Here is a 26,864-nt window from a genome sequence, read left to right as displayed (position 1 = left end):
AGCTTCCTAAAGGCTGAAGCTAAGGAGTGATATCATTACCAAACAGGTGCAACCGGTTTTGTAGCCTCTGCAGGCAAGAGTGCAGGCACTGACTGTAGCATCTACTCGATCGTACAGATACCCAATCACGTCCTAGGATACGTGATGCCACGCCTGCTCGCCCCGCTGACGTAGTTTTGTAAGTGTTGTTGGTTGATGAGTCGCACGAGGTACGTGCCCACTGATAACAGCATCGCTGCACAACTGAAACAGCACGCACAGCTTGTGTGTCAGTTCTCCGAACGGACCATCCCGCCACTCGGAAGGCCACAATCTGACCCCTTCCATGTTCGCTCAGTTGGCTGCAGGAAGCACGAGTGCGTCTCCGTGGCTTGGTTGGATGCTTGCTCCACACGTTTCCACCACACACAGCCTTCAGGCTGTCAGCACTCCGTACTCAAACGTAGACACAGACGGCCTGTGACGCTGAAGCTATTATCAGTATGTCTACCATACCCCAGGTGGCATATGCCGTCGTCGGATCAAAATCGTCATTGTGTTTGAAGGTACGGCAATTTTTTTTCCGGACGTTTACAGGGTGGTCAGTGATCGTGACCGGGCCAAATATCTCACGAAATAAGCGTCAAACGAAAAAACTACAAAGAATGAAACTTGTCTAACTGTAAGGCCGAAACCAGATGCCGCTATGGTTCGCCCGCTAGATGGCGCTGCCATAGGTCAAACGGAAATCAACAGCGTTTTTTTTTAAATAGTAACCCCCGTTTTTTATTACATATTCGTGTAGTATGTAAAGAAATACAAATGTTTTAGTTGGACCACTTTTTTCGCTTTGTGATAGATGGCGCTGTAATGTTCACAAACGTATAAGTACGTGGTATCACGTAATACTCCGTCAATGCACACGGTATTTACTTCGTGATACATTATCCGTGTTAAAATGGATCGTTCACCAACTACGGAAAAGGTCGATATAGTGTTGAGGTATGGCTATTCTGATCAAAATGCTCAACCGGCGTGTGCTATAAATGCTGCTCGGTATCCTGGACGACATAATCCAAGTGTCCGGACCGGTCGCCGGATAGTTACGTTATTTAAGGAAACAGGAGGTGTTCAGCCACATGTGAAACGTCAACCACGACCTGCAACAAATGATGATGCCCAAGTAGGTGTTTTAGCTGCTGTCGCGGCTAATCAGCACATCAGTAGCAGACAAATTGCGCGAGAATTGGGAATCTCAATAATGGCGGTGTTGAGAATGCTACATCAACATCGACTGCACCCGTACTATGTTTCTATGCTCCAGGAATTGCATGGCGACGACTTTGAACGTCGTGTACAGTTCTGACAGTGGGCACAAGAGAAATTACGGGACGATGACAGATTTTTTGCACGCGGTCTATTTAGCGACGAAGCGTCATTCACTAACAGCGGTAAAGTAAACCGGCATAATATGCACTACTGGGCAACGGTAAGTCCACGATGGCTGCGACAAGTGGAACATAAGCGATCTTGGCGGGTTAATGAATGGTCCAGCATCATGGGAGGAAGGATAATTCACCCCCATTTTATCGATGGAAATCTAAATGGTGCTATGTATGCTGATTTCCTACGTAATGTTCTACCGATGTTACTACAAGATGTGTCACTACATGACAGAAAGGCTATGTACTTCCAACATGATGGATGTCCGGCACATAGCTCGCGTGCGGTTGAAGCGGTATTGAATAGCATATTTCATGATAGGTGGATTGGTCGTCGAAGCACCATACCATGGCGCGCACGTTCACCGGATCTGACGTTCCCGGATTTCTTTCTATGGGGAAAGTACAAGGATAATTACTATCGTGGTCTACCGAAAACGCCTGACAACATGCGTCTGCGCATTGTCAGTGCATGTGCGAACGTACACTACTCGCTATTGAGAGGAAGGTCGTTATACGTACTGCCAAATGCGCTGAGGTCGACGGACATCATTTTGAGCATTTATTGCATTAATGTGGTATTTACAGGTAATCACGCTGTAACAGCATGCGTTCTCAGAAATGATAAGTTCACAAAGGTACATGTATCACATTGGAACAACCGAAATAAAATGTTCAAGCGTACGTTCTGTATTTTCAGTTGAAAACCCTACCGGTTACCAACTGTTCGTCCAAAATTGTGAGCCATATGTTTGTGACTATTACAGCGCCATATATCACAAAGCGAAAAAAGTGGCCCCACTAAAACATTCACATATCTTTACGTACTACACGAATACGTAATAAAAAATGGGGGTAACTATTTTAAAAACGCAGTTGATATAGTTTGACCTATGGCAGCGCCATCTAGCGGGCGAACCATAGCGGCATCTGGTTCCCCCTTCCAGTTAGACAAGTTTCGTTCTTTGTAGTATTTTCGTTTGACGCTTATTTCGTGAGATATTTGGCCCGGTCACCATCAATCGACGACCGTGCATTTCTCTCTCGTAGGAATACGTTGGCCCACTGACCTAAAACTCTATGAATGACGAAAACATTGAGACGACAGAATGTTAATATCTGACGCACTAAAAACGTTTTCTCTTTAATGAATTTTTTGTAATATATTACGTTTCTTAATTTGATTGCTACGGCGTCTATACTGGATTAAGCGAAAGTCACAAAACGTAAAGGTGTCCTTAATGCGAAACGCGTAAATACCTAAGCAGCCTACTTACAATGGATATAAATGGATGTAGATTCTTACAAACCAAATTATTCTTGCGAAATTGATATTTCATCTTCTACTCCTGTGGAAGTAGTGAACTAAATGAGTCGCTGGAACAAAAACAGGAATTCACCGAACATTTATAATTCTGACACTTGTAGAAAGAACTCGCAGTACAATGCATCAAACTGTTTGTTGCCTTCCCACCTGGCCAAATGGAAAAACGTTAACTTTCGCATAAATAATGGTAAATTTGGAGAAATTAGTTTAGCGGTAGTGCGACATGTGTGATACGAGGGCTATTTGGAGAATACGGTCCGATCGGTCACGAAATGGAAACCAGAGCTAAGATCAGAAATGTTTTAGCTGCAACAGTTAGATACACCTTCCAGCTACTTCTCTGCATAGTTGCCGATGCGACTTAACGACATTTGTCTAGCATTGTACCGACTTTCCAGTACTCTGCTCAGAGAAGGCAGCCACCTGTGCTTTCCGCCAGTTCTCTACGCCTGTCTGCAACTCGTTATTCGTACTGAAATTCTGTCTTCATAGCCAGCTGTTGAGGTGAGCAGAGATGAAACTCAAGGAGAGCCAGTTATGGGCTTTATGGTGGGTGATGAAACACTTCCTATCGAAAACGCTGCAGGAGGGTATTCATTGTCCTTGCAGAGAGCGGCCGAGAACTGTCATGCTGAAGGAAACGCATGACAGTTATGTGATATGGGCTGTGTGACATCAGGCGAATTCTCTCACCAGGCCCTCATACTTGGCGGGAAGCACTATTTTCCAGCCACCTTTACAAGCTCGCTGTGCTCTCAGACCTGATAACAGTGACTAGACTGTGTCGACGGGAATACTAGGCACACTGCCCAACACGTCTGTGCAAAGTTCCATTTCGCGCCCGATTGCTTCTTGCTTTACGAATAGCCCTCGTACTCATACAACTCGTTCAGTTGTTTGGAATCCGCCAGGTGTAGGACCAGGGGGAGCGTGCTACAATAACACCGGATAGTGACATGCACCAAATATGACATAGTTTAGAACCTTAGTTTGAAGGACTTAGAATTAGGAAATTAAAATAGGTACTTGCAGCGATTAGACATCCATGGCTTGCCTAGTATCAGGGGCACGCTCGTCTGGGCTAGCTAGATGCGCAAGGCTGTATAGTAGGTTTATGTACTTGCTGACACACCTGTGACGCTCTAGGCAGTGGTGATTAGATATTTGTAGCTTACAGAGTGCGTTCCATAAGTAACGCGACCAATTTTTTTTCTGACACAACGGTACACTACAACGAGTTGTGATCGGCTGGGCTAAGTGGAAGGGGGTGTTGGCTTCAAAACGCTCTTTGTCTTATTTGCCTGCGAGCTGCCGGATAGTCAGTGCGTGCGTTTCCGTCACACCCAGTTTTAAGTTTATGTAACACGGCACAATGGATCATTCAGCAGAGCAACGGTACGCTACCAAATTTTGCGTTATGCTTGGGAAGTCCGCAGCCGAAATGTTTCCATTACTTCAGCATGCCTTTTGGAATGATTGCTTGTCCAGATCACAAGTTTCTCGACGGCACAAGTCGTTCATGGAGGGCCGAGAGGAGATCACTGACGAACCTCGCAGTGGACGGCAATCAACCGCACGAGTCGACGAAAATGTGACGCGTGTGCGCGTTTGTTTGAACCCTGACAGACGGCTGGGCCTTTAATTGATAGTACAAACTCTAAACATGTCAAAAACAACCTTTTCCGCATTGTAACCGAAGATTTGAACATGAGAAAGGTGTGTGCCGAACTTGTCCCAAAAATGTTGACCGATGATCACAAGCACATGCAGTGCTTCGGTGCCGAGAAATGTTGGAAATTTGTGAAAATTATCCTCATTTTTTTAAACTCAGTTGTCACTGGTGATCAGTCGTGGATTTTTGAGTACGACCCTGAGCCAAAAAGGCAGAGTTCAGAGTGGCACACCCCATCATCGCCCCGCCCCAAGAAGGCACGCATGAACAAGTCCAGGATGAAAAACATGTTGTCTTCTTTGACGTCTTTGTCTTCTTTGACGTCAGAGGCATTGTCCACCACGAATTCGTACCTACTGGGACTACAGTGAACTCAGCTTTCTGTTTGGAAGTGCTCAAAAGACTGAAAAGGAGGGTCTCGAGCTGCCGAAGCAACATCCAGGACACGTTGAAAGTTCACCACGACAGTGCGCCGAGTCACAGCGCCTTCATTGTCAACGACCTCCTGGCCAGGACCAATTGGTTCCCCAGCCTCCCTACAGTCCTGACCCGGCTCCAGCTGACTTTTTTTGTTTCCTCGGTGAAAAGGAGTCATGAATGGAAAACATTGGGACACGATTGAAAGCATCCAGATGCATGTTACATCAGCTCTAAAGGACATTCGGGAAAAGGCAATCCAGGATGCCTTCCAGGCATGGAAACATCGCCTCCAGAAGTCTATCGACACAAGAGGGTGCTATTTTGAAAATTTTTGATTATTTGTACGAATATATTCAATAAATGATTTTTTATGAATTTTGTCGCATTACATATGGAACTCACCTTGTATAAAGTAGATTCCAATAGTATTATAGTTGCCCATTGTAAATCTTACTGACTGTAATTCACTTGTTAACATGTAAACTAGCTGCAATTATAATGATTTGTAATAACTAAGACTCCGTTAATGATATGAGGTGGTGGGTTACATTGTATAATTATAATGGTTTTGTGAATAAAGAAATGAGAGAAAATGTAGCTCTCGACTCCACGTCGCATATTGTGTAATGGCAGAAATTGGATTTTACCATCCGTCACGTGACTCGAATGTGGGACTGAAACCTTAAATCGGCAGCCATAGATCCGTGGTCGTACCTTATATATTTGATATTTTCGTTAATAATGAAATTCCTCCACCTGTACTTAAGATTTTTTTATTTACTTCGCTACTAGTTTCGACGTTGCGTCAACGCCATCTTCAGGCCCGTACACTTTGATGAAATCAGTTGCGTGTGGCTCAGTCTAGAAGTCCGCGGTGAGATCAACACGTGCTCCACATGGATGGTGAGCAATGTGGAGCACGTGAATCTCACCGCGGACTTCTACGAGGGTGAGTCAAATGAAAAGCTTAAATTTGTAATAACAAATCAAAATTTCGCGCCGTTATCCTGTAAGTTGGTAAGTGTGCTACAAACAGCGTGAAGAATGGCATGTAGGTGGCAGCATAGTGCAGATGCACACATACCGTTGCAGTATCAGTATAGTGACGGCCGCCCCACTTGCAACTTGTAACAGGGAAGAACAGCGTTCTCTTATTCAGATTTTGCGTAGTGAAGGTGTGAAACCTATTGAAATTCATCGAAGAATGAAGGTTCGATACGGTGTTTGTCACAGCACCTGGTCTACGAATGGAGTAGAAAGTTTTCAAATGGTGTGGCTTCAGTGTAAGATGCTCCTCGTCCAGTCAGCCACAACGAGTTGTGACTCCACAGAACACTGCAGCAGTTGAAGCCATAGTGGAGGAAAACCGCCGAGTAACACTGAATGACACTGCAGCATGTTTACAGATTAGTCATGGGTCAGCACACCACATTGTGCACGACGTGCTCCAGTTTCACAAAATGTCTGCAACATGGGTGCCACGTCAGCTGACTCCTGAAATGAGAGAACGACGTGTTGATGCTTGTGAAGAACTTCTTCGGCGTTTTGAACGAGAAGGTTTCCTTGCAAGAACCGTTACTGAGATCGACACCTGGTATCACTTCCACCAACCGGAAACGAAGAGAGCGAGCAAGGGATGGCGCCATTCCTCATCACGAAAACCAAAGAAGTTTCGAACAGAACCGTCAGCAAGTAAGGTTATGCTGACTCTCTTTTGGGTCGAAAAAGGCGTCATTTTGGAGCATTACATGCCTGGATGGACCCTGCCACCAGTGCAACATACACAGATCTACTAAAAAATCATCTGCGGCCTGCAATCAAGTCAAAGCGACGTGGATTGCTGTCAGCAGGTGTCCTTCTGCATCATGACAGTGCAAGACCCCACACTGCCCGTACAACAGTTGCAACAATCACAGACCTGCCTTTTTGAGTGTCTTCGTCATCCACCATACTCATCCGACCTTGCCCCCCAGTGATTTCCATATGTTTGGACCACTCAAAGACGCAGTGGGAGGAAAGAAGTCCCGTTCTGATGAAGAGGTACGTCACGCGGTGCATGAGTGGTTTTTCGGATTACTAAAAGAATATTTTTCTAAATGAATTTATGCACTTTGTAAGCGCCGGGAGACTTGCATTGAGCGTAGGGGAGATTATGTTGAAAAGTAATGAAAAAGCTTTGCACCAGTTCTGCACACTAAATAATATTTAAAGTTTTCATTTGACTGAGCTACACACAACTGATTTCATCGAAGTGTACGGGCCTGAAGATGGCGTTGATGCAACGTCGAAACTAGTAGCAAGTAAATAAAAAAATCTTTAGTACAGGTGGAGGAATTTAATTTTTAATAAAAATTATACTAACTGTGTCCCACCTTCATCCAGTTTAAATATGGATGTACGAAGGTTATGTATTTGAGGTGTCAGCATCATTTCGACCAAGAGTGACTGTTCAAATGGTGAACCCACCTCGCACTATTCGTCCACGAGACTCAGAGGGCCATAGACACAGGTTCCCAGGTAGATGCTGGGTTTCTTGACTTCCGCAGGGCGTTCGATGCAGTTCCCCACAGTCGTTTAATGAACAAAGTAAGAGCATATGGACTATCAGACCAATTGTGTGATTGAAAAACTGTGGCCTGTTCAGATGAGTCCCGATTTCATTTCGAGTGTGGCGGAGACCCCACGAAGTCATGGACCCAAGTTGTCTACAAGGCACTGTGAAAGCTGGTGGTGGCTCCATAATGATGTGGGCTGTATCTACATAGAATGGACTGGGTCCCCTGGTCCAAGCGAAACAAGCAGTGACTCAAAATGGCTATGTTCGGCTACTTTGAGACATTTTTAGCCATTAATGGACTTCATAATCCCAAAAAAGGACTGATTTTTTATGGATGAGAAGGTTCCACGTGACCGGGCCACATTTGTTTTTCGATTGGTTTGAAGAACAATGATTTGTTGGGTCCATGCTACTTAGAGCTGCACTACACCGGATAAAGCAGGTCCGACACGACGTTAGGAGTTATAATGTGATTACAATTGAAATAATTCCGGAAAACTATACTGCAGCGGTGTACCGTAGGTCTCTAGAAGAGCGTAGCGTTCCAAAACATTGGAAAAGGGCACAGGTCATCCCCGTTTCCAAGAACGGACGTCGAACAGATGTGCGGAACTATAGATCTATATCTCTAACGTCGATCAGTTAGAGAATTTTGGGACACGTATTATGTTCGATTGTAATGACTTTTCTGGAGAATAGAAATCTACTCTGTGGGCATCAGCATGGGTTTCTAAAAAGACGATCGTGTGAAACCCAGCTCGCGCTATTCGTCCACGAGACTCAGAGGGCCATATACACGGGTTCTCAGGTAGATTCCGTGTTTCTTGACTTCCGCAAGGCGTTCGATACAGTTCCCCACACTCGTTTAATGAACAAAGTAACAGCATATGGACTATCAGACCAATTGTGTGATTGGATTAAAGAGTTCCTAGATAGCAGAACGCAGCATGTCATTCTCAGTAGAGAGAAGTCTTCCGTAGTAAGAGTGATTTCAGGTGTGCGGCAGGGGAATGTCGTAGGACCGTTGGTATTCACAATGTACATAAATGGCCTTGTGGATAACATCAGAAGTTCACTGAGGCTTTTCGCGGATGATGCTGTGGTATATCGAGAGGTTGTACCAATGGAAAATTGTACTGAAATGCAGGAGGATCTGCAGCGAATGGAAGCATGGTGCAGCGAATGGCAATTGGATCTCATTGTAGGCAAGTGTAATGTGATGCGAATACACAGAAAGAAAGATCTCTTATCATTTAGCTACAATATAGCAGGTCAGCAACTGGAAACATTTAATTCCATAAATTATCTGGGAGAAGGCATTAAAGCCGTCTTCAGGCCACAAGTGGCCCATCGGGACCATCCGACCGCCGTGTCATCCTCAAGTTGAGGATGCGGAGAGGAGGGGCGTGTGGTCAGCACACCACTCTCCCGGTCGTTTTGATGGTTTTCTTTGACTGGAGCCGCTACTATTCGGTGATGTAGCTCCCCAATTGGCATCACGAGGCTGCGTGCACCCCCAAAAAAGGCTACAGCGCATGGCGGCTGGATGGTCATCCATCCAAGTGCCGTGCACGCCCGACAGCGGTTAACTTCGGTGATCTCACGCGAACCGGTGTATCTACTGCGACAAGGCCGTTGCCGAGTAGGCATAACGCGTGATTTAAAATGGAATGATCATATGAACTTGCCATACTGAGATTCATTGGAAGAATCTTAAGGAAATGCAGTTCGAAAACAAAGGAAGTAGGTTACAGTACACTTGTTCGCCCATTGCTTGAATACTGCTGACCAATGTAGGATCCGTACCAGATAGGGTTTATAGAAGAGAGAGAGAAGATTCAACGGAGAGCAGCGCGCTTCGTAACAGGATCATTTAGTAATCGCGAAGGCGTTACGGAGATGATAGATAAACTCCAGTGGGAGACTCTGCAGGAGAGATACTCAGTAGCTCGGTACGGGCATTTGTTGAAGTTTCGAGAAAATACCTTCACCGAGGAGTCAAGGAGTATATTGCTCCCTCGTACGTATATCTCGCGAAGAGACGACGAGGATAAAATCAGAGACATTGGAGCCCACACAGAGGCATACCGACAATCTATCCTTCCACGAACAATACGAGACTGGAATAGAAGGGATAACCGATAGAGGCACTGAAGGTACCCTCCGCCACACACCGACAGGTGGCTTTCGTAGTATGCATGCAGAACATTTTTAGTGCGGATATGAGCGGTACTCACGCCACGAGAGCTACGCGGTGCCTCCGGGGCTTGTCGCCCTGCGGTTGGCAGCAGACTGCACCCTGAGCGCGGGGTGGACAGCGCGAGCACCAGCAGCAGCTGCAGCGTCGCGGCCGTCACCATGGTTGCAGCGGTGGCAGGCAGCGCGCCTCTGGAGCCTGCATGTCTGCGGCGCGGGGCGGCGGCCGGCGGACTGCCCGCCCGCCCGTCTGGGGCGCACGTGGCCGGCGGCGGCGCGCACGTGGCTCTGCCCCCACCACTACCCTATCCCCACCACCACTCCCCTGCCGAACCCCCCACCTCGCGGCAGTGCATCTTCTGCCGTGCTGCAAAGCGCGATGAGGCGGCGTCGCAAACCTCACTGTACGTCACAAAAAACGACGGCACACACAGACACAAACACACCCACAAACACACACACACACACACACACACACACACACACACACACACACATACGCACAGTTTTGCTGGTTGTACCGTCTAAGGTCCCTACAAAAGCTCTTGGTAAAGTAACGTAATACAATACGGTAACAGCACAAGCAAATTTATCAGAAAAATTTTGCATTTATGTCTTTGTGTTTCCAATACTTATGCTTAACCATCTACATTCTCATTGACGTTTAAAAACCTCCGAAGTGTAGACGAAGGTCAGACAAGTGATTTAGGGCCGCAAATGTCGGGAAACACCCTAAAGGTGGACGACAAATGTTCAACATATGACCACACCAGATGACATACCTGATCGCACGTGCAGTGACAGCGCTTATACATTACTGGCCATTAAAACTGCTACACCACGAAGATAACGTGTTACGGACGCGAAATTTAACCGACAGGAAGACGATGCTGTGATATGCAAATGATCAACTTTTCAGAGCATTCACACAAGGTTGACGCTGGTGGCGACACCTAGAACGTGCTGACATGAGGAAAGTTTCCAACCGATTTCTCATATACAAACAGCAGTTGACCGGCGTTACCTGGTGAAACGTTGTTGTTATACCTCGTGTAAGGAGGAGAAATGCGCACCATCACGTTTCCGACTTCGATAAATGTCGGATTGTAGCCTATCGCGATTGCGATTTTTCGTATCGCGACATTGCTGCTCGCGTTGGTCGAGATCCAATGAGTGTTAGCAGAATATGGAATCGGTGGGTTCAGGAGGGCAATACGGAACGCCGTGTTGGATCCCAACGGCCTCGTATCGCCAGCAGTCGAAATGACAGGCATCTTATGCGCATGGCTGTAACGGATCGTGCAGCCACGTCTCAACATGTGGGGACGTTTGCAAGACAACAACCATCTACACGAACAGTTTGACGACGTTTGCAGCAGCATGGACTATCAGGTCGGAGACCATGGCTGGGGTTACCCTTGACGCTGCATCACAGAGAGGAGCGCCTGCGATGGTGTACTCAATGACGAACCTGGGTGCACGAATGACAAAACGTCATTTTTTCGGATGAATTCAGGTTTTGTTTACAGCATCATGATGGCCGCATCCGTGTTTGGCGACATCGCGCTTAGCGCACATTGGAAGCGTATCACCCGGCGTGATGGTATGCGGTGCCATTGGTTACACGTCTCGGTCACCTCTTGTTGGCTTTGATGGCATTTTGAACAGTGGACGTTACATTTCAGATGTGTTACGACCCCTGGCGCTACCCTTCATTCGATCCCTGCGAAACCGTACATTTCAACAGCATCATGCACGACCGTTGTTGCAGGCCCTGTACGGGCCTGGCCAACACATTCTCCAGATCTCTCACCAACTGAAAACGTCTGGTCAATGGCGGCCGAGCAACTGGCTCGTTACAATACGCCAGTCACTACTCTTGATGAACTGTGATACCGTGTTGAAGTTGCATGGGCAGATGTACCTGTACACGCCATCCAAGCTTTGTTTGACTCAATGCCCAGCCGTATCAAGACCGTTATTGCGGCCAGAGGTGGTTGCTCTGGGTACCGATTTCGCAGGATCTATGCACCCAAATTGCGTGAAAATATAATCACATGTCAATTCTAGTACAATATATTTGGCCAACGAATACCCGTTTATCATTTGCTTTTCTTCTTGGTGAAGCAATTTTAATGGCCAGTAGTATAGATGCTACCCTCGCCCGTTGGGAGCAGTGCTACACATCGCTTCGCTCGGCTACTCCGCCTGCGAGCAACTTATGTAAATATAATTTGTGGTAAATGTATAAGTTAAAGAATTATTATCCTCTCTGTAACAAAGCGAAAGCTGTTCTATTTGTATTTTTTTCCTTTTTTTTAAGATATAGATCATTTACTCAAAGCGATTTATTTAGGAAGGCTATTTTTTTTTTGCTTGTGGCACAATATGGTAGCTTTCTGTCGTACTGTGCTTTGCGGTAAGGCAGCAGAAACTACGAGACTAGTAAATTAAATAATGAATATTACCTCGACGTAAATAGGTAATTGTCTAGGGCAATGCAAAATAATACTGTCTGCTAGATGCGTGGCTCGAAGCCTGAGTCTCAAGAACTAAAGTCGCGTACGTAGACCCGCGTCTCACCGACGTCATTTTTTGAGTCGGACTGGGATGATCGGCTGCATCAGACCGATAGGATCCACCGCTGCACGTACGGCGAGGCGCTTCACCCCGTGACGTCACATGTTCAACTTTTGTCATCCATTTTTTTTTATTCCCTGACATCTGCGGCCTCGTGTATATTATATTAAATTATTCGTCTCAGTGTCATCTTCGTAGCTTCGGTGGTTTTAACGTTAATAAGATTCACCCTGTATAGTACTCAACGCCAAGTTGTTATGGGACCAAGCTGCCGAGGTCATTGGTTCCTTCGCTTACACACTACGTAATCTAACTTAAACTAACTCACACTAAGGACGACACACAAACACCCATGCGCCAGGGAGGACTCGAACCTCTGACGGGGGAAACAGCGGGAACTAAACGCCTGGAATAGCCCCAGTTGCGGGATTCCTTCCGGAAGCAACAAAAATTTCATGTCCGGTATTTCATATGGCATACATATTATGCAAGTGGTCTGAGGCATGAATGGAAATTTGGTCCGAGGAGGGAGGCGTGCTACGTCAGTCTGTGCACTCCATTGTGACAGGGTGGCATGGTGGTTAGCGCATGTGCTTAGTGTGCAGGAGACTTGGGTTCGAATCCCGGCCTTGCTACGTATTTTCATTTGTCTCTCCAGTCTGAAAGTGTGTGCATCATAGCTGAAGCTACCTGACGTCCGATAAACCAAATGCAACGATGGAGCAATACGCCAAAGCCGGAACCGGCGGTCTGCACTACGTCCCCAGAATACTGTGTTTAGAGCGCCCGGAACGGGAAAGGAATCACTACCACCAGAGTAGAAGAATCACCAACCGACCTACAACAAGAAAGCTGTCAAAACCAGACCTCTTACCGAACAGCAACGAAAGGCGAGGAAACATACACTGCCATTACATACCCTAACCCCCAGGGCAGGTAACTGGGACGTTAGCGGCCACCAGGCAATAAAAATTACCGCTGGTTGAAGTTAACAAACTGTAACAAGTTGAACGCAGTAAATACAAAGTAGTAATAAGAAGTCGAGGAAAGCTAATCAGATCCGCCTTCCCCAAGCACCCACTCCCTGCTCTTAGCCTCGGCGACGCTACCAGCATCAACACGAACCCAAGTCACTGGAGAATCGCGAGATATCACAGTGGTGGGGGTTTCTCTACTTGAATTGAAATGCACTCATCTTAAAGCCTGCTGGATCCGGTTTACGACGAAGCGCCTAGAACCGCTCGGCTACAACGACGGGCGAATTCCGCCTTATGCAAGACGTCTTTTCAGTTACGTTTCACCCAGACATGTTTCAGCACTTTTTGTTCTATCTTCAGTGGGTTATTTTATTTTCTCACTGTAAAATTGGTGTTACATATTAACATTTAGAGAAGCATTTGGTACAAAGTATTTACAATTGTGAATGAATAATTGTTGTAAAATATTGCACATCATTTGTTTACAGTTCACAGTTGAGATATGTATTAACGACACGATGCACTGTACGTTGTTTTTACATTGTGTCTAAAGTTCTAGTTATAGCTTAATTGGGAAAAGAGTGGATGTATGCCTTACTTTACACACCTTGCATGAAGCTGTTGGGTAGCTAGTCTGCTACATAGTCTGCAACTTGTCATCTGCAAACAGCAAAACGTAATTGTTATTTTACTGTTTATTATGCATTTACTAACGGAAATGAGTATATATCTCTTGTTTTTGTGTGTGTAATTTACGGCCTTGATGTTGTAGTGTTTTCTCATATGTTTTGGCGAGATGAATACGCTGATTTGACGACACGCTTTCAACGAAATATCAAACATGGGGAGAGTTTTCGCCGGCGAAACTGAAAAGGTGTTTTGCATAGTCTTCTATTCATAGCAAGCACAGACATAAGAAGAACAACAACACCACGAAATGATTATTTACATTTTTATTTATTTGGAGTTATCGAACAAGTGTTTTGTAAGCCACTTCTTTCGTGGACGAATCGTATTTCCTTAACTTCTTCCAGTGAAATCAAATTGGCATCTGATTTTCCCCTAATTAGTTGTATGCTATTGTTGTATATTACGTTACTTCTGCGTATTTTACTATAGTTAATGATTTTTCGGCAGTAATGTACCCTGGAAATTTTTGGGATGTGAATAAAGCACGCAGAGAAGTCTCAGCAGATGTCTTAGCCCAGTTCCCATTACAAACAAAGAGAACTGACTTAAAATAATACAACGTCAGGCGGGATAATTTTGCTACGACACATTTAATATTCTATAAATTTTCTTCGATATATATCTACATTAGATCACTGTTTACGATGTACAATCGGATTATTAATCATTTCATTGGCTGGTACTGGCTCACAAACGTACTAATAATTTCAGCAGAACCGAAAGCGTGGGAGTTAGAGCTGAGCACTCACAGAAAGGGCGACATGAATAATCCATTCCTCAGATGCCTCTGCCGGAGAAAGAGGGGCTGAGAAGAGAGTTGTGGTGCTCTGCAGGAGCAGACATTTACTGCCGTTGCAGCTGTTAAGCCGTGGCACGGCCTGCTGGTTAAAATTGTAGTAACGGGTACTCCGGTTGGCTAGTGGTAATTATTTGAGTAACAGGGGGCGAGTCCCCATGTATACATACTTGCAAGTGCTTTGGTTGCTCACGTCTCCGAATCTGTCATATAGTGGGAGAGACTTTTCTGCCTTCTTCCCTGTGCCACTGGAGAAATACATTTTATAGGTTAACCACGGCAAACTCTGGAAGAGTAGTGAATTGTTAAACTTGTTCGCTAAATTATCATTCGTCGTAACTCTGTAGGTCTGTTGCAATTGGCCAGCGAGATTTAGATGCTTAGTTTCGCAGTGGAAAGGTGGAACAGTCTTGCTTCAGGGATATCCTCAAGAACGCTTCCTTTGAGGCAGCCGTAGATGATATTTGGTCCTGGTTGTTGCAGGGGGTTGCAGAACGAGTTGTCTCTGACAGCAGGGTACAAAAGGCTTAGTGTTTTCACCCCTAGGGCAGCCACTTTCTGCTCACACACAGCTTAAGCATGGTAAGCATAATCCATCATTGCACCCACAAGAAGGACTGGGTCCAAAGTCAGTTAATTTGCAGCAGTTGCTCATTTTGTAGATCTAATTTTCACAGCCAGCCAGTTGCACCCATCATGTATTGGTCTTCGCCCTTGCTTCTCTGGGACTATTCTTTAAATCACTAACCTTTTACAAAATACACTCCTGGAAATGGAAAAAAGAACACATTGACACCGGTGTGTCAGACCCACCGTACTTGCTCCGGACACTGCGAGAGGGCTGTACAAGCAATGATCACACGCACGGCACAGCGGACACACCAGGAACCGCGGTGTTGGCCGTCGAATGGCGCTAGCTGCGCAGCATTTGTGCACCGCCGCCGTCAGTGTCAGCCAGTTTGCCGTGGCATACGGAGCTCCATCGCAGTCTTTAACACTGGTAGCATGCCGAGACAGCATGGACGTGAACCGTATGTGCAGTTGACGGACTTTGAGCGAGAGCGTATAGTGGGCATGCGGGAGGCCGGGCGGACGTACCGCCGAATTGCTCAACACGTGGGGCGTGAGGTCTCCACAGTACATCGATGTTGTCGCCAGTGGTCGGCGGCAGGTGCACGTGCCCGTCGACCTGGGACCGGACCGCAGCGACGCCAAGACCGTAGGATCCTACGCAGTGCCGTAGGGGACCGCACCGCCACTTCCCAGCAAATTAGGGACACTGTTGCTCCTGGGGTATCGGCGAGGACCATTCGCAACCGTCTCCATGAAGCTGGGCTACGGTCCCGCACACCGTTAGGCCGTCTTCCGCTCACGCCCCAACATCGTGTAGCCCGCCTCCAGTGGTGTCGCGACAGGCGTGAATGGAGGGACGAATGGAGACGTGTCGTCTTCAGCGATGAGAGTCGCTTCTGCCTTGGTGCCAATGATGGTCGTATGCGTCTTTGGCGCCGTGCAGGTGAGCGCCACAATCAGGACTGCATACGACCAAGGCACACAGGGCCAACACCCGGCATCATGGTGTGGGGAGCGATCTCCTACACTGGCCGTACACCTCTGGTGATCGTCGAGGGGACACTGAATAGTGCACGGTATATCCAAACCGTCATTGAACCCATCGTTCTACCATTCCTAGACCGGCAAGGGAACTTGCTGTTCCAACAGGACAATGCACGTCCGCATGTATCCCGTGCCACCCAATGTGCTCTAGAAGGTGTAAGTCAACTACCCTGGCCAGCAAGATCTCCGGATCTGTCCCCCATTGAGCATGTTTGGGACTGGATGAAGCGTCGTCTCACGCGGTCTCCACGTCCAGCACGTACGCTGCTCCAACTGAGGCGCCAGGTGGAAATGGCATGGCAAGCCGTTCCACAGGACTACATCCAGCATCTCTACGATCGTCTCCATGGGAGAATAGCAGCCTGCATTGCTGCGAAAGGTGGATATACACTGTACTAGTGTCGACATTGTGCATGCTCTGTTGCCTGTGTCTATGTGCCTGTGGTTCTGTCAGTGTGATCATGTGATGTATCTGACCCCAGGAATGTGTCAATAAAGTTTCCCCTTCCTGGGACAATGAATTCACGGTGTTCTTATTTCAGTTTCCAGGAGTGTAGTTGACCATATTCATGACATAAATTTATATCGTTCTCTTATGTATCCATCAACGAGTGCCAAGTCTATAACTTGTGTTTGCAATCCTTGTCCACTTGTTACACGTTTGTGTTCTTGATTCAACGGATAAATGATTTTTTATGTCTTTTTACAACAAACCAATCTTTTGTAGTGACTATTAGTTTTATTTCATGATCTAGTGACTCCCGTAATTAATATGCCTGTTTGCGGTACGGTGCCCATACTTTCATGTCTGATTTAGTCATTTGCTCATAAGAGGACGTTACCTACCGTGTGACCTTGTGTCCTTTAAGCCTGCGTGATTGTGTAGGATGCTTCCCATCCCTGTAGGCCACGAGAGGTAGAAGATACAGCATATTAGAGGTACGCTAAATAGTTCAGCCGACGCCTCGCAATTCATAGAAATATTGTATTATATTCTTTAGTTTCATCACTAAGCAGTAGTACATCTAGGCGCTCTTCAGTTATTTACGGCTCCATTAAGACACCACGCAAAAACACACACAATCGAGAGCGCGCTCTCGTGTGTATCTGTTTGCGTGGCGTGTAAATGGAGCCGTAAATAACACACGTGCGTGTGCGTGTGTGTGTGTGTGTGTGTGTGTGTGTGTGTGTGTGTGTGTGTGTGTGTGTGCGCGTGCGTTTAAAATGCATTAGTGTTTTTGGCAAATGCAAACAAAATAGCTGCATTTCTTTAGGAACAGCTAAAATCATAAGGATCAAGGACCTGATGGAATTGTTTTAAATTGTATACTTAATTTGCAACTGAAGTAACTTTCAATTATACCGAGAGTGATTACAAGAAAGCTTTGGTCACACTATTCTACAAGAAGGGTAACATATGTGATCCACAGATCTATCATCCAAATATCATTCTATAATTGACAGCCATCTTCTGCAGAAACCTAGAATATATTTTGAGCTCCAACATAATGAAGGAATCTCGAACAGAATATCCTCGTCTATACTAACCACCATGGACTGCAAAACAGTGATCATGTGAAACCCAGCTTGTGCTTTCTTCACATGAAATCCTTAAAGCCATGGATGAATGTAGCGAGGTTGCCACAGTATTTCTTGAGTTATGCAAAGCATTTATTTCAGTCCCACGCCAAAGTTTATTGACGGACGTCATTATTGGATATCAAACAAAACTGATGAATAATTGAATATTTCAAGTGCGGAGACTGCAGCACGTTTTCTTGGGTGAAGAGTCATCAACAGAAGTAGAAGTAACTTCAGGCACGGTCCTGGAAATTTATTGATCGTATCTTCCGGAAGGACAATGATAGCATAACTAAAGAGATTCTAACTCACGCGAAGGCTTACATGCAACCATTCTTTCCGCGAATCATTAGGGACGGGGTCGGCAAAAAAGGGAAGTGATAGTGGTTGGTAAAATACCCTCCATTGTAGACTATAAGGTTGCATGAAGATTATAAAAAAATGGCTCCAAGCACTATGGGACTTAACATATGGGGTCATCAGTCCCCTAGACTTAGAACTACTTCAACCTAACTACAATACTTTCAGCATTTCGCGGCCCTGTCAGCAACTGTATAAATATTAAATTCAAAATTAACAGCCTCAGTTGCGGAGTTGCCTAGATTTACCTAGGTTTCAATTGGGATAACCCAACCTTCTTCAGAATTACACTTACTAATGTTTGTACTGGAACCACTCGTGGCTGCCGCATCGCGGTCGGGAAGAGGGACTGAGGCAGCTTCAGTTAAGTTTATAAAATATGACGACACTTGGTGTATTTGCATTTTTAGTTTGACAATGTCCATTATGGACAAACATTAGTAAGTGTAATTATGAAGACGGTTGGGTTATCCCAATTGAAACCTAGGTAAATCTAGGTAACTCCGCAACTGTGGCTGTTAATTTTGAATTTAATAAACCTAACTAACCTAAGGACATCACACACATCCATGCCGGAGCCAGGATTCGAACCTGCGACCGTACCAGGAGAGCGGTTCCGGACTGAAGCGCCTAGAACCGCTCGTCCACAGCGGCCGGCTTGAAGATTATAGTTTTAGGGGTAGATGTACACTCAGGTGAATAAAGTCATGGGATACCTCATCATACCGTATCGGATCTACTTTGGCCCAACATAGTGTCATGGACTCAACAACTCATTGGAATTCCTCCTGCAGGTATATTGAGTCATGCTGCCTCTATAGCCGTCCATAATTGCGAAAGTGTCCCTGGTGCAGGATGTTGTGCATAAACTGATATCTCAATTACGTACCATAAATGTTCGATCTGAATAATTTCGTGCGATCTGGGTCACCAAATCATTCACTCAAATTGTCCAAAATGTTCTTAAGACAAATCACGAACAACTGTGGCCCAGTGAAATGGGACACTGTCACCCATAAAAATTTCGTCCTTGTTTGGGAACATGAACGGCTGCAAATGGTATGCGGTAGCCGAACATAACTACGAAGGTGAGTCAAATGAAAACCTTAAATATTTTTTAAAATATTATTTACTGTGCAGAAGTGGTGCAAAGCTGTACCACTTTTCAACATAATCTCCCCCACGCTCAATGCAAGTCCTCCAGCTCTTACAAAGTGCATACATTCCTTCAGAAAAAAATTCTTTTGGTAGTCCGCGCAACCACTCATGCAACGCGTGGCGTACCTCTTCATCAGAACGGACCTTCTTTCCTCCCACTGCGTCTTTGAGTGGTCCAAACATATGGAAATCACTTGGGGCAAGGTCTGGTGAGTATGGTGGATGAGGAAGACACTCAAAATGCAGGTCTGTGATTGTTGCAACTGTTGTACGAGCAGCGTGGGTCGTTGCATTGTCATGTTGCAAAATGACACCTGCTGACAGCAATGCGTGTCTCTTTGATTTGATTGCAGTCCGCACATGATTTTTTAGGAGATTTGTGTATGATGCACTGGTGTCAGTGGTCCCTCTAGGTATGTAATGCTCCAAAATGGCGCCTTTCTCGTCCCAAAAGAGAGTGAGCATAACCTTCCCTGCTGATGGTTCTGTTCTAAACTTCTTTGGTTTTGGTGATGACGAATGGCGCCATACCTTTCTCGCTCTCTTCGTTTCGGGTTGGTGGAAGTAAACCCAGGCTTCGTCCCCAGCTTCGTCACCTTCTCGTTCAAAGCGCCGAAGAAGTTCTTCACAAGCATCAACACGTAGTTCTCTCATTTCAGGAGTCAGCTACCGTGGCACCCCTCTTACAGACACTTTGTGAAACTGGAGCACATCATGCACAATGTGGTGTGCTGGCCCATGACTAACCTGTAAACATGCTGCAGCGTCATTTAGTGTCACCCGGCGGTTTTCCTTCACTATGGCTTCAACAGCTGCAATGTTTTGTGGAGTTGTGCCTGACCTGGACGAGGAGCGTCTTCCACTGAAGTCACACCATTTGCGAACTTCCTGCCCCATTCGTAGATGAATTTCAATAAGATTCACACCTTCACTTCGCAAAAACCGAATAACGGAACGCTGTTCTTCGCTGGTGCAAGTCGCAAGTCGGGCGGCTATCTTTATACTGATACTGCGACGGTATGTGTGCATCTGCACTATGCTGCCACCTAAAGGCCATTCTGCACGCTGTTTCTAACACGTTTACCAACTTACAGGATAACGGCGCGAAATTTAGATTTGTTATTACAAATTTAAGGTTTTCATTTGACTTACCCTCGTATTTACAGTCAATGATCAGTTCAGTTGGACCAGAGGACCAAGTCCACTCCATGCAAACACAGCCCACACCACTATGCAGCGAGTACGAGCTGGCTCCGTGCACTGTTGACAACTTGGGTCCACGGCCTCGTGAGATCTGTGCCACATTCGAACCGTACCATCAGCTCTTAGCAACTGAAATTGGGACTCATATTACCAGGCCACAGCTTCCCAGTAGTCTAGGGTCTAACAGGTATGGTCACTAGCCGAGGAGAGGCGCTGCGTTCGATGTCGTGCTGTTGGGAAAGGCACTCGCGTAGTTCGTCTGCCGACATAGCTCATTAACGCCAGATTTCGCCTTACTGTCCAAACGGATACTTTCTTCGTCCTGCCCGCGTTGATTTCCGCCCACTGTAGCTGCGTAGTCAGCGCGATGGACTGTCAAACGTAAGGTCCCGGGTTCGATTCCCGGCTGGGTTGGAGATTTTCTCCGCTCGGGGACTGGGTGTTGTGCTGTCCTAATCATCGTCATTTCATCCCCATCGACGAGCAAGTTACCGAAGTGGCGTCAAATCGAAAGACTTGCAGCAGGCGAGCGGTCTACCCGGCGGGCGGCCCTAATCGCACGACGTTTTTTCTGCCGTGTTGCTTGTCTGTTACTATTGACAACTCTAAGCAAACGCAGCAGGTCTCGCTCATTAAGCCAAGGTCATTTGCCACTGCGTTGTCCGAGGTCACAGATAATGCCTCAAATCTGGTATTCTCGGCACACTCTTGAGACTGTGTATCTCTGAATACTGAATTCCACAACGATTTTCGAAATGGAATGTCCCATGCGCCTAGGTCCAACTAGCATCAAGCGTTCACAGCCTGCCAGTTTACGTCGTGAGGCCATAATCACATCGGAATCTGTTCTCGTACAAATGACTGCTCCTCCAAAGCAATGCCCTTTTATACCTTTTGAACGCTGTACCACCGTCTGTGAATGTGCATATTGCTACCACCTCGGTGTATGTGATGAAAGAGTACACAGTGGGTTACGCGTAGAGGTATAAAATTCTGATGTTGGTTGTTTGTGCGACCATGTTAGGCCTCAGCCGGCCGCGGTGGCCCTGTGGTTCTAGACGCTTCAGCCTGGAACCACGCGGCAGCTGCGGTCGCAGGTTCGAATCCTGCCTCAGGCATGGATGTGTGTGATGTTCTTAGGTTAGTTAGGTTTAAGTAGTTCTAAGTCTAGGGGACTGATGACCTCAGATGTTAAGTCCCATAACGCTTAGAGCCATTTGAACCATGTTAGGCCTCAAGTAAGAAAGAGAATCGTTTACCCGATATCTGCCCAGTATTTGTCGGAATTCAACAGAAACAACTGTGTGGCCTGTTAAGACCTCAGTTCATAGTTGCGTGATTTTTTTGCACTCACTGGTCAGGATCTCATGTGTATCATGTGAACGCGGAATCGATGGTTCCAGGAGGATCAACGTCATGTAGGACCTCACCGGCCCCATGCGAACAGCACTCTGGAGGATAGACTTACTGATCACTGGCTCATGTCGGATCGTAAAAACACGTTATCTACTTTCAGTCAGTGAGTGTGCTTGTTTACTGCAAGACAGGTACCTATACAAAGAGTGAGACGACGTCTGGAGCACTAGGGAGGGTCTTTCAGCACTGCGACCATTGTTGCAGCCTCCCTGGACTGAGCAACAGAGAGAGGTGTTCCGCTTTTGGTGCGAGCCGCAGAAACACTTGGACTTGTCCCGCTCAAGGGGCTTCTTTGATGTCACGTCACGTCTGCTGGACTGCTGTTGAAACGGCTTGTCAATATTTTATGAAGTTTTAGTCTTTAGTTACTTATTTTAAAGTTTATTTATGTTGATATTTGCTGTAGAAGTAACTTATTAGTGATTTTCATTAATCTTAGTCTCTTTCTTTCTGTGTTGTAGACTCGAGTGGTCTGTTCAAAATGGTTCAAATGGCTCTGAGCACTATGGGACTTAACATCTGTGGTCATCAGTCCCCTAGAACTTAGAACTACTGAAACCTAACTAACCTAAGGACATCACACACATCCATGCCCGAGGCAGGATTCGAAACTGCGACCGCAGCTGCTGCGCGGTTCCAGACTGTAGCTCCTAGAACCGCTCTGCCACCCAGGCCGGCGAGTGGTCCGTTATTCGTGAGTGTGCTTACGTCGTTCGTCCAAGCCTCACGGCTTGCCATGCCATTTCCACCTGGCGCCTCAGTTGGACCAGCGTTCGTGCTGGACGTGCAGACTGCGTGAGACGACGCTTCATCCAGTCCCAAACATGCTCAATGGGGGACAGATCCGGAGATCTTGCTGGCCAGGGTAGTTGACTTACACCTTCTAGAGCACGATGGGTGGCACGGGATACATGCGGACGTGCATTGTCCTGTTGGAACAGCAAGTTCCCTTGCCGGTCTAGGAATGGTAGAACGATGGGTTCGATGACGGTTTGGATGTACCGTGCACTATTCAGTGTCCCCTCGACGATCACCAGAGGTGTACGGCCAGTGTAGGAGATCGCTCCCCACACCATGATGCCGGGTGTTGGCCCTGTTTACCTCGGTCGTATGCAGTCCTGATTGTGGCGCTCACCTGCACGGCGCCAAACACGCATACGACCATCATTGGCACCAAAGCAGAAGCGACTCTCATCGCTGAAGACGACACGTCTCCATTCGTCCCTCCATTCACGCCTGTCGCGACACCACTGGAGGCGGGTTGCACGATGTTGGGGCGTGAGCGGAAGACGGCCTAACGGTGTGCGGGACCGTAGCCCAGCTTCATGGAGACGGTTGCGAATGGTCCTCGCCGATACCCCAGGAGCAACAGTGTCCCTAATTTGCTGGGAAGTGGCGGTGCGGTCCCCTACGGCACTGCGTAGGATCCTACGGTCTTGGCGTGCATCCGTGCGTCGCTGCGGTCCGGTCCCAGGTCGACGGGCACGTGCACCTTCCGCCGACCACTGGCGACAACATCGATGTACTATGGAGGCCTCACGCCCCACGTGTTGAGCAATTCGGCGGTACGTCCACCCGGCGTCTCGCATGCCCACTATACGCCCTCGCTCAAAGTCCGTCAACTGCACATACGGTTCACGTCCACGCTGTCGCGGCATGCTACCAGTGTTAAAGACTGCGATGGAGCTCCGTATGCCATGTCAAACTGGCTGACACTGACGGCGGCGGTGCACAAATGCTGCGCAGCTAGCACCATTCGACGGCCAACACCGCAGTACCTGGTGTGTCCGCTGTGCCGTGCGTGTGATCATTGCTTGTACAGCCCTCTCGCAGTGTCCAGAGCAAGTATGGTGGGTCTGACACACCGGTGTCAATGTGTTCTCTTTTCCATTTCCAGGAGTGTAGTTCTGTGTCTCACTCGATGTCAAAAACGTCATATATCGTTAGTGTTGACAACGAATGAAAATGAATTAAAAATAAAAATTATTATCCACCAGCAGATAGATGTTCTCATGCTAGAGCTTGATAATACATAGTAAAAACTTTAGTCATGGGCCAGGATTCCAACCCATTCATGCGCAATATGTGGAGATGTTGAGGAATCTGCAGTTTTGAACAAACAACAAGTTGTAGTCTAGCTGACTTGTCACAAAGGGATCAAATTCCGCGTTAAGGGCGTTCTTAATTGCATTCGCAGTTCAGAAACAATTTTATCGACATACAGCAGCTCAAATAAAAGATGTAATAAGTGTCCTGTGACCATACACAGAGTTTGTTTCGTCACTAGAAATAAATAACTAGTATAAGAAAAGTTACTGGTGACAGAGTTTCTACATGTCGCCATTCCTTACTTTATTGTGGTTCCACCTAACGTCTACTTGGTAGAGAAGGAATACCATGTTTAATGTGATTTTCAGACCACAATGCCATTATACTTTCTTCACTTGGAGTAGCCAGAGGAGAATAGAATCTGCCTCTTCCTATAAATAAATAAAAAAAAAAAAATCTGCAGAAGTTGGAAATGAACCCACACCATCATCATACGAAACTATCATGAGTCCAACAGACCACCAACCCCTCTTCTCTACGACTCATTTCTCTATCATAACACCGGTGCGGCACACAATATGAGAATTCTGACACACAGGCTCCCCGTAGTGGTTTGCAGGATGTTCAGGACATTCATTTACTTGGACGACCGAATCGCCGAAATCACCGAAATAAAATAACGTAACTGCCACCTACACAAAACTGCTAACAGTGTAGGATGCAGAAATTTAAATAGGAAGTGTTCCTTTTCCATTTGTGCTACTCTTTTACGCTGTCTGTTTGTTGAAAACTTCGTGCAGTGCAAAAGAAAAGCTGTTTGTTGAAACCGTTGTGCAGTGTAAAAAAAAAAAAAATGCTGTAGCTGTCTGTCTCTCAGAAGTCTAGATCCAGCCATATGCATTATCTCACAGCACTGTGGAATGCGGAAGTTCTGGAGGAACTGTTCTTCACTTCCAAAGCTGCTGTAGCTACGTCACAGCTAGTAACGTAACAGTATGCGTCGCGCGCTGTTGATCAGACGTCGCGTGTTTTAGTACATTCGCTGCAACATTTTTTTAAAACGAAATTCTGCTGTCTGCTTAAGTTATCAATTTAATGGAACTTCGAACATAATTCTCTTCACATCTCAACCCAAAATAGTCGCATGTGGAAAAAAGGCTAACTTCTGCGTCATTTTGTTCTTTTCAGGTTTAATAGACGGCCAGGCAGCAGATGCGCCTCGAAGCTTTTGTATTATGTATGGGGAGAGAGCATGGTGCCAAAACAGTCAGAAAAGTATTTTCTACATTAGCTATCGTCTGGTAGTGGCATTTTGTTCTTCTTCAAACCTTGTTTGACAGCTTTAACTCAGAACAAGTTTTCTACATTCATGTAATTAATAAACTGCATGTGCATTGTCAGACTATTATAGATAAAATCATAGAATTCGCATATATCCTTGATGATTAATTTCTCTCCAATGTTTAGTTTTGTTTTAACAACACTAAAAGAAACCTTACGAAAACTGTGCACTGCATTATAAGAAACGAAATAAAACTACCCACGATAACTTAACGACGGAAGTCTGTTTTAACAGAACTGAATATCTGTACACAAGCGTGCCTCTATCTGCACGAATTAGTAAAATACTCCTCACTTAGATTTCGAGTGGATCTGTGTTTAAATGGTACGCTGTTTCATACTCAACAGGTATGCAAATGTGGCATTTCATAAATAAAGTTATGTATTCCTAGAAAACCAAAAATTTCTTGTCAGCAGCTGAAAGAAACGTTACCTGTTGTGCAGCATTGTAAGATTTTCACCATTGCACTATGATCTGAAAGTATTTTCTTATGATTTGCTTATCGATGTTTGATCTGACTGCTTGCAGCTTTTAACAGAAGGGATAAAAGCGTTACATTCAGCGAGTCTGGAGCTGCCAATCGTAAAAGTCGCTTTTCCACAAGTCAGCACGTCAACACAGAGCTAGCGGACAGATACGGTTTGCCCATTCCTCTTACGCGACCAATTGTGCCTAGAACTCTTAAACCGCTATTTACAGGACGAGATTAGTTGCGATTGCCACGTTCAATGACTTTGCTGGGCTGAAAACCGTAAATTTACAAGCTTCCGACACACCTCAAGCGATAACAACTCAGGTTATGCAATGGAAATGACAGGAGGAATCAAGTGTACTTTGAGGCTTAATTCCGTGCACACCAGGAAGTAGAGAAGAGCGGTTGGTGGTCTGCTGGACTGATGATAGTTTCGTATGATGATGGTCTGGGTTCATTTCCAACTTCTGCCGATTTTTATATATATATATATATATATATATATATATATATATATATATATATATATATATATATATACATATATATATATATAGGGAGAGGCAGATTCTATTCTCCTCTGGCTACTCCAAGTGAAGAAAGTATAATGGCATTGTGGTCTGAAAATCACATTAAACATGGTATTCCTTCTCTACCAAGTAGACGTTAGGTGGAACCACAATAAAGTAAGGACTGGCGACATGTAGAAACTCTATCACCAGTAACTTTTCTTATACTAGTTATTTATTTCTAGTGACGAAACAAACCCTGTGTATGGTCACAGGAAGGTTATTACATCTTTTATTTGAGCTGCTGTATGTCGATAAAATTGGTTCTGAACTGCGAATGCAATTCAGAACGCCCTTAACGCGGAATTTGATCCCTTTGTGACAATACAGCTCGACTACAACTTGTTGTTTGTTCAAAACTGCAGATTCCTCAACATCTCCACATATTGCGCGTGAATGGTTTGGAGTCGTCGCCCAGTACTAAAGTTTTCACTATGTATTATTAAGCTCTAGCATGTGAA

The 26,864-nt window shown here is 45.9% G+C and overlaps 1 protein-coding gene across 1 annotated transcript in view; it reads right to left on the bottom strand.

Annotated features, from left to right (window-relative positions):
- The window catches only part of LOC126355768 (uncharacterized), a 203,255-nt gene extending 193,444 nt beyond the window's left edge, over positions 1-9,811 (bottom strand). The window contains exon 1 of the mRNA XM_050006172.1: positions 9,635-9,811. Coding sequence (XP_049862129.1) covers positions 9,635-9,757 — 123 coding nt within the window. The 5' untranslated portion in view covers positions 9,758-9,811. The remainder of the gene's footprint in view (positions 1-9,634) is intronic.
- Positions 9,812-26,864: the final 17,053 nt, after the last annotated feature.

The sequence above is a fragment of the Schistocerca gregaria genome, chromosome 3, assembly GCF_023897955.1.
Source record: "Schistocerca gregaria isolate iqSchGreg1 chromosome 3, iqSchGreg1.2, whole genome shotgun sequence".
In the NCBI taxonomy this organism is placed as follows: Eukaryota; Metazoa; Arthropoda; class Insecta; order Orthoptera; family Acrididae; genus Schistocerca; species Schistocerca gregaria.
Note: the sequence above shows the minus strand (reverse complement) of the source record. Positions and strands in the feature narration are given on the sequence as shown.